Source organism: Triticum urartu, chromosome 4 (genome assembly GCF_003073215.2).
Source record: "Triticum urartu cultivar G1812 chromosome 4, Tu2.1, whole genome shotgun sequence".
Lineage (NCBI taxonomy): Eukaryota > Viridiplantae > Streptophyta > Magnoliopsida > Poales > Poaceae > Triticum > Triticum urartu.
Window position 1 is genome coordinate 16,790,821 of NC_053025.1, and position 8,187 is coordinate 16,799,007.

Genomic DNA, 8,187 nt, shown 5'->3' on the forward strand with positions numbered 1-8,187 from the left:
AATCAACGTCTTCAGCTCTTCTGCAACGGCCTTCATGAACACTGCATTAGATTCCTTCTGCATGTCAGGCATGGAGCCGAAGTTCGAGCACACCTCCATGGTGTTCTCGAACTTGGTGCGGTCACCAGCCGACCACCCGAGGAAGAAGGCCCTCCAGCCAATACCCCAAGGGAAGGGGTTGGCTTTGGAGCTGGAGCTAGAGCTCATGGCGATGGGGAGGAGGAAGGTTGACAGTTAGAGAAGAGAGGGGGTGGGTAAGTAGTGGTGGGCAGGGTGAGTAAATATAGGGGCGATGGAGAGGAGGAGAAGAGTGACAGTCATGCCGTTTTAACTACATGCTCTTCAATAAGCCATGAAATCTGTGCTGTGCCTGACTCCATGAATTGTGTGCAGATCGAGGAGAGCGATGAGATGGGCACGGAGGTGCTCCCGACCGTTGACAACAAGGGCAAGCAACCCCTTCACCTAATGCCCGACGAGGTTGTGCTGCCGCCCACCGCCGAGGAAGACCCGAAGACGCCTGAGGGTGGCGACGATGAGGGCATGGAGGAGCCCCCCCAGCAACAAGCGCCGCAACTACGGCCACTACCATCAGGAGGATGGCCCAACTCACTTCTGCAAGGTCATCCTTGCACCGAAGCTTGAGTGCATCCCCATGCCCCTGGACTTCACCAAGCACTTCATCGCGGTGCCGACGGAGTTCAAGCTCAGGAACAACACCGGCTGCTCCTGGAAGGTGACGGTGAAGCTGATGAACGGCAGGGTGACCCTGGATCAGGGTTGGGCCACCTACGCAGCCATTCATCAAATCAAGATCGGCTACATGGTGAGGTTCAAGCTCCTCACTCCAAACACCCTCAAGGTCACCATCTTCGACGACGATTGCATTGAGGTCGTCAACAAGTGCGGGAAGCACGACGAAGCCTTCGCCGCCAAGGAGTAGGGTCGGGGCCTCCCTAAGTACTATCGAGTCTGCTTTGAACTGTTTATGTTTATGGTTTATGCATAGAACTGTTATGAAGTGTGGTACTGCTTATCAGAAATATGCTCTTAAGTAGTTGATCCTCTTTTTATACTCTGCTCTGTTTATGATGTGTGCTACATGGTTGTGCCGAAGTGTGCTGGTAACATCACCAACTAGCCAAAGAGGTTACCACACACCAAACGTTGCATACAACCAAACACCATGCCTTGGGTTTGTCCACTAATATGCAGGCAACCGAACACCAGCAGTGTGGTTCTGCCCATGCAGGCAACCAAACAACATGCAGATGACGCATTTGAGACTGCATTTATATAGCCAGACTGAGTTGAGAAGGCTATGCAATGCACCTACTATTGGCTACATCAACCAAACACGCTCCTAGAGAATCAGCTACAGTATTACAGCCCCTTGGGCAAAATACAATCTTAAAAAAGAAAAAGTTTAAACTAACAAAGATTTTAATCTCTCTAAGACAATACCGATGGAAGAGCGGTACTGGTCTGTCCCTTTGATTGCATGCATAAGGAAAAGCCAACGGCAGCCGACCCAATTTTCGGCCAGCCACCATGCAACCATTGGATAGGGCGTTCCCCCGTTGGCGTCTCTTTCCCGGCCACCATGTGTGCCCATTCGGCGAGGGACGACAAGCGTCCCGCCAGCAAGCTCTCCAGCATCGATCGGAGTAGCTGGAGAACTTGCAAGAAACCGGAAATGGTCAGTTGCCTGACAAAGTCCTCCCAGAATCTTCCCAACGGTAAACAAACCATGCAAGTAGACCTCACGTAAAAACATTTTTTTGTGTTCAGTTGTGCTCCTGCGCATGCAAGACCTAGCCGCAACTATGCATAATTGGCTACGGTGACACTTATCAGGATTATTAAAGACAAAGCCAAAATCTCGATCAGCATTCACCGAAACAAACAGTATTTTTTTTCTTTTTTTGAAGAGCTACGATACAGGCCAGAACAAACAAAGGTAACACAAACACAAACACTGGAAAATGAACAGGAATGACGTAGAAAGACATCTAACAAAAATAATAAACCAACCGGAAATATATGACAACTCACACAGCCAGAAAAAGAAGCAACACATGTATGACCTGAAGCTACTTTCAACGAGATTCCACATTTACCAACCAACCATTATGCACTCATTGGAGCAACAAAAAAACTCGCAGATGGGGAGGGACTGGATTGCGACATACCCACAGGCTAGGTTATTACATACTCCGTAGTTCTATAATAACAAAATGGCTCCCAAACTTCCACATTGCCCCTTCCCTCTCCTGACCTCCCAGACTTCCACATATGCCATTGCCTCAATCCTCTCGGTGTCCGCGTGGCCACCTCCCTGTGCCCCTGCCCCTGTTGTTCAAGTTCCTCGGCTGGTAGTACCCATCGTCGTTGTTGTAGTACCCGCCGCCACCACCACCACCCCGGCTATTCTGGTACCCGCCGCCACCACCACCACCCCGGCTATTCTGGCACCCGCCACCGCCACCACCACCCCGGCTGTTCTGGTACCCGCCACCACCACCCCGGCTGTTCTGATACCCGCTGCTGCCACCACCATCCCGGTCATTCTGGTATCCGCCACCACAACCCCGGTCATTCTGGTATCCACCACCACCTCCACACCCATTTTCGTATCCGCTGCCCATGCCACAGCCACCACCACCACCTCCACGCCCATTCTCGTATCTGCTGCCCATGCCACGGCCGCCTCCATGCCCGCTGCGGCCATTAGGGTAGGCCCCCCTCCAGCCACGATCACCACCTCACTGGTTCTGACAAGATTGCCGAGGGTGCTGAAACTGTCGCTTTTTTGGCTCGGCATACATCTGATCTTGTTCTTTCACATCAAATTTCTCCTGCTCTGCCTCAGCCACGCGATATTCCACACGAGGGTTCACCAGGGTTTTACCATCCTGAAGTTGGCATGTTAGTATCAGCCAGATATATATTATATACACAGAAAAACACTCCACAGGTCATCCAGTCATTACCACATTTTGCACATCGGCTGCATTAGACTGATGATCATTGTCGATTTCTGTGGCATGCGAGGAATCTTCCTCGTCCTCCTGTCAACAAGTAAACATACCAACAAGATCAATATAAGCTTTAATCATTTCTACTTTCAGAGGTCAACAAACAAAATACTTGACCCCTCAAAATGTCCCCAATTAAAACCATGTAAATTTTAAATATAAACACTCATCTAATAATTACAAAATGTGTACCATTTTTCAGTCTATCATAGCTCAGCTTCTGGGTGTTAGAACAAACACAAAATGAATAACCAAGCCAACACGACTAAGCAACAGTAGAGACACTTCACAGTAACCAAAATAATAAATCTAGCAAGATATCTTGTTTTAATCTCATCTGCAGAAAACACTTCGTACATGGTAGTGCTTTAGGTGAACATTCATAGTCATGACTGATCACATATGCTAGTATCAGAAAATTAGTAGTGCTTTTGCTTTCTGGATATAGTGGTTGATTATTTGCATCCAGCGCAATTAAAAAAGGCATCCCTGAAAAGAAAATACTATAGCTGGCAGCTTAGCCTCCTAGCAAAGTGCAACTGCTGTCCTGCTTGAGATATATTTACTTATTATACGACTGACCCTACAGAGGCAAGGAGTCCAGTCGTAAGTTAAGGATAGTTTGGAATCAGAGTACGGCTAACCAGGAGGAACCATATAGTCCTCTAGGAAATGTGACCCTCTCATCAAGAATAACAATTACATGTACCTACATTTTCTTCTCTATATCAATCTCCACCAACTACCAAGACACTAGCATGGGCATGGCTCACAGGGCAGCCACCAGCAAATAACGCCAAAAATCTTCAGTGAAGACCGAGGCAAAAGTTTCAGGAGTTCAGGTTATTCTAAAACTTGCATTAACACAATTCTCTCCGGGAAATCAAATCCTTTATGCATAAAAAACTGAAATGCCACCAGCGAAATATGTATGCACCATTACACACTAAGTGTCCAGACGACCGCTGTGAGTTGGATAAGGTCTCTCATCATATGGCACAAAATAAAAACAGTACTTGAATTCCCAGCAACCCAAAACAATAGGAAAACACCACAAAAGTTAAACGATAACCCAAGTTCATGATTGGTTGTTTGGAAAATGCAAGACAGCACAATTTATCCAGGAGAACTATTTAATTATTAATGCATCATTTCAAATGTGTACCCCACCTCAGTGATTTATCATAGGTATGTACTCCCTCCGTCCGAAATACTTGTCATCAAAATGGATAAAAAGGGATGTATCTAGAACTAAAATACATCTAGATACATCCCTTTTATTCATTTTGATGACAAGTATTTCAGGTGCATTTTAATAGTACTCTACACCAAAGAACTGTGATATTACCAAAGGTGTAGTAAGGTGATGACAGTGCTGTCTAGCTTTTGTTCCAATAATCATAATACTAAAAGGTGGAGATGGACATTGTACAGTTTCTAAATATAATGTCTGAGGCAACATGCAGTAGGTGATGCTTGGACGATTTACAGTGAATATACCATGATTTTTAGTTTTAAAAGCATAAAGAACTGTACACGTACACACACAGGTTTAAATCTAGGGAAATCAATGCAAAAGCGATGCCAGCATAAAATTGTTACTAAAAATATCACAATGTTGTTATAAAGAATGGAGAACTGTGAACGTGAACTCTTAGGTTAGAAATCCCATTTTGCAATTTAGGAAAATGACACTACCTTTAGTGTTAGTCCACACACAAAAGAGCAACACCATAACTTCTATACATATTTAAATTGCAAGTGATTTTATGATGAGCCCTAGAGGCTGGAGCTTTACCCATGTCATACTAATGCTGAGTAAATAATTACATACTATCTCAACAATCAAGCTTGCGCAACAAACTGCAAAACTGGCAAGAACAATAGGGCTATAGATTATGCAACTAGCAAGGTTGCAATGCGCCTAGGAGCTTGCTGCTAAAAATAATAAGAATTCCTCAAATGGCAGTCAAAGAAGATCCCTCGGGACTTAACAAAGATTACGAATGATCTATAGTTATGAAAGAGAATCTGCCACTCAGAAAAGTAATCTAGCAATAATATCAAAGTACACAGCTAGGATGCCAAAGAACATATATTACCAGACCCAAATAATATACAACTATTAAGTTGTGTTATCAAAGTAATGTTGGTCACAAGTCCTAGACTTGTAATCATAAAGTAGATAAGCAACAAGAAGAATGACAGATAGGAGTAAAATGGTACCCAGGTCCCAGGAGCATGTGCTCCTTCAGTGGACGGTAAATAAATAATTCTGAGTGTCTAAAATTCAGGTAGAATTACACATGCAAATGTTTGAACCATTCAGATTCCAATAGGTTTTCTTGGAAAAACAAACACTTTTTTGCGCCTGAGCAAAAGAAACAAATCTGGGCTCTAAAATGTAATCTTTAGAAGCACAAAACTTGTACAGAAAAAAGGAGACCCAGTGCTAGAAGCTCCTACGCCAGGTGGGGTCTGGGGAAGGATTATACGAGGCAAGCCTTACCCCTGCACACTGCAATGCAGAGAGGCCGCCTCAAAACTTGTTTTACACAATGGGTACAAATATTGTCAGAGCGCTAAACTTGGTTTCTACACTCATGCTGCAGAAATGCCAGCTTTTTCCATCAAATTTACAAACGTAATAAAATACAAGAGAATTTACATGTGTATCCTTTTCAGAATGTTTTGATATCAGGGATTGGGGTTGCTGTTCTTTTCAACCAGCATGTTAAGTAATGGCCAACAAAGTAAAAAAGGAACAAATGTACAATAAACAATCATGTTATTGCATGACTGCAATATGATGAATTCTAGCGCGTGATATTTATAATCTTTAATACAACAAAAACTCAATTACTATGTTTGCAAACTGCAAAGACCCATCAGAATAGAGACCATCCTGTACCTAGATAGTGGTAGCACTACACATAATATTATACAAAGATCATAGTTGTTTAAGTTATTATTTTCAGCATTTTTTCCAGAACACCAATGCACAGGCACTGTCTGTTATATCTAAGCAACGGCGCACAACATCCATATGAAACAGCATAATATACACCCCAAATGGATCGACCTTACAGTTTTCCAATTAAAGCTATAATCCACATTGATCATTACTACTGAATCAGCACAAAAAGCACCAGCAGCAGCAACAATGATGATAATAATAATACTAGGAGCACTGTGCACTACAGCAGATCAATCGTTGACAAAGATCAGAACAAAGTTTCAGGGCAATGATCACTTCACCATGCTAAGCATATACTATTAAATTACTAAGGAGTGCAATTTGCTATTTCACCTTGTGATTTTCAGCAGCTAGGGTCTCCTTGAGTGATGGTGCCTCTGGTGAGTCGGTCATGCTCATCTGTGCCTGCAGACCTTCAGCTCCATGGTTCCCAGCAACTGCAGGTGCTGTGTAGTAGTCTGATGCCATGATCCTGTCTAACTTGGACCTCACCGCAGCATCTACAGCAAAAGGCCACAAATTTCAATCAGCAATCACCTCAAATCAAACCAAATTACAAACCTATATCAACCCTCACATGTAACAGAGGAGCCAGGGTGGATCGGCGCATCAGCACGGGTTAGCCATAGGCGGGCATGATGGGCACAGGCCTGGAGTGCGTCATGGTGGGAGACACCATCTGCGGAAGAAGGGCGAGCCGCGGCAAGGGCCGCCACAGCAGACACTGCATCAAGGTCGTTCTCCACGAGCAGGTCCACGGTATCATCCCATACGTAGCCGTGGGTGATGCAGCTGCTCCGTTCGTTCTTGCGCGCAACCATGGTGGCGATGAACTCGTTCGGTGACTTGACATAAAAAAGGGAGCCGAAGTAGATGAGCGCGAGGAGGTCCTGGATGGACAAATCGGAGCCAAAGGATGAGGAACCGGCAGCAGGTGCAGGGACGGTGGAGAGCTCCTTGGTGAGAGCAGTGGAGAGTGGTACGCGGAGGCGCTCAAGCTTGTCAATGAGCGCGGCGATGACGGGCTTGGAGTGCATGAGCTCCTTCTGCTCCTGGTTAAGCATCTTGCCGGCAGCGACGGACTCCTCCATCTGCGCGATGCGATTCTGCTTCTTCCGCAGCACACAGAGACGCTTCGACACCACCGAGAGCACCGGCCCTTCCTTGATTTCAAATATTGTCCCTTTGGTTTCAAATTCTTTAACCAACTCTGCAAAAAAATGCAAAGCATAATGTAAGGCAACAGTAATGTTTTCATCAACAAAAAAGCAACTAATTACATGTGTTATTAGACTACCATATTAACTAGTGCTTTTCCGGTTATTACAATTTTTTGTTAACTCCGTAAATTTATTAGGGACGAGTACCTGAAGTCGTGCCAAAAGAGCTAAAAAGAACACACGGTTCATATGTTGGTTCGAACCACGCCGTCTTTTGAGGAGCACACTGCGCACCAGACTCGAGCTTCAAACTTTTGGTGTCCACAGTAAGTACATATGCTGTCGGATGGCACATGCTCTCATTCGCCATAATGTAAATAACATTGTCATCAAGCAAGCTTAATGTAGGACCAGCACTAGTCAATTTCTTCCAAGTCAAATTGTTTTCCTCATCAAACATCCCAGGCAACAAATTCGGCAAACTTGAGTCGGTGAAAGATATCTCAGATGTATCAATCGTCAAGCCATCACACCAAACATCTGAATAAATTGATCTGGTCCATGTTTTAGCCATCCAGCCATAATCCTTTGCTCGCTTCATGTTGAAGAAAGCATCTTGCACATGAAAATCTAACTCAACACACTTGATCAAATCATTGAATATCGTCACATGACGGTGTGGTCTTGGAGTGAGATTCTCAAACATCAAATGGAACTCAGACGTATCACACGGTTCCGGAACTGGCAACGGAACAAAACGGATGGTAGGCTTTTTATCCAAAACATTGCATAAGAGAATTCCCCACCAGAGATCAATCCAACCTATGATACCCTTTTCTGCATATGCCACGCTCATGGTATTATGAAGCAATAGCTTATCCCTGGCATTCCTTGTCTCATTATCCTCAGCGATACAAGCGACCTGAGAGTGCCAATCATTCGTGTCAGATCACTATATGTGGAGTGTGTAATGTTTGCGAGACTCAAGTCTGAAATATTCAACATGTGGGAA

The 8,187-nt window shown here is 44.6% G+C and overlaps 1 protein-coding gene across 1 annotated transcript; it reads right to left on the reverse strand.

The window, feature by feature from the left end:
- Positions 1-2,765: 2,765 nt before the first annotated feature.
- On the reverse strand, positions 2,766-7,582 carry LOC125554540. Its single transcript, XM_048718066.1, has 5 exons — positions 7,383-7,582; positions 6,593-7,225; positions 6,349-6,515; positions 2,994-3,071; positions 2,766-2,915 (listed from the first exon to the last, which is right to left on the reverse strand). Exons 1-5 carry the CDS (start codon positions 7,543-7,545, stop codon positions 2,766-2,768), a joined length of 1,191 nt encoding a protein of 396 aa, XP_048574023.1. The 5' UTR covers positions 7,546-7,582.
- Positions 7,583-8,187: the final 605 nt, after the last annotated feature.

What these genes read in the sequence shown, in the direction of transcription:
- LOC125554540 (XM_048718066.1), bottom strand. Translation starts at nt 7,545, where the DNA reads ATGGCGAATGAGAGCATGTGCCATCCGACAGCATATGTACTTACTGTG. An exon ending in CTCTTTTGGCACGACTTCAG is followed by an intron (nt 7,226 to 7,382) that starts GTACTCGTCCCT and finishes ATTTTTTTGCAG; the next exon opens with AGTTGGTTAAAGAATTTGAA. An exon ending in CCCTGGCTCCTCTGTTACAT is followed by an intron (nt 6,516 to 6,592) that starts GTGAGGGTTGAT and finishes CTTTTGCTGTAG; the next exon opens with ATGCTGCGGTGAGGTCCAAG.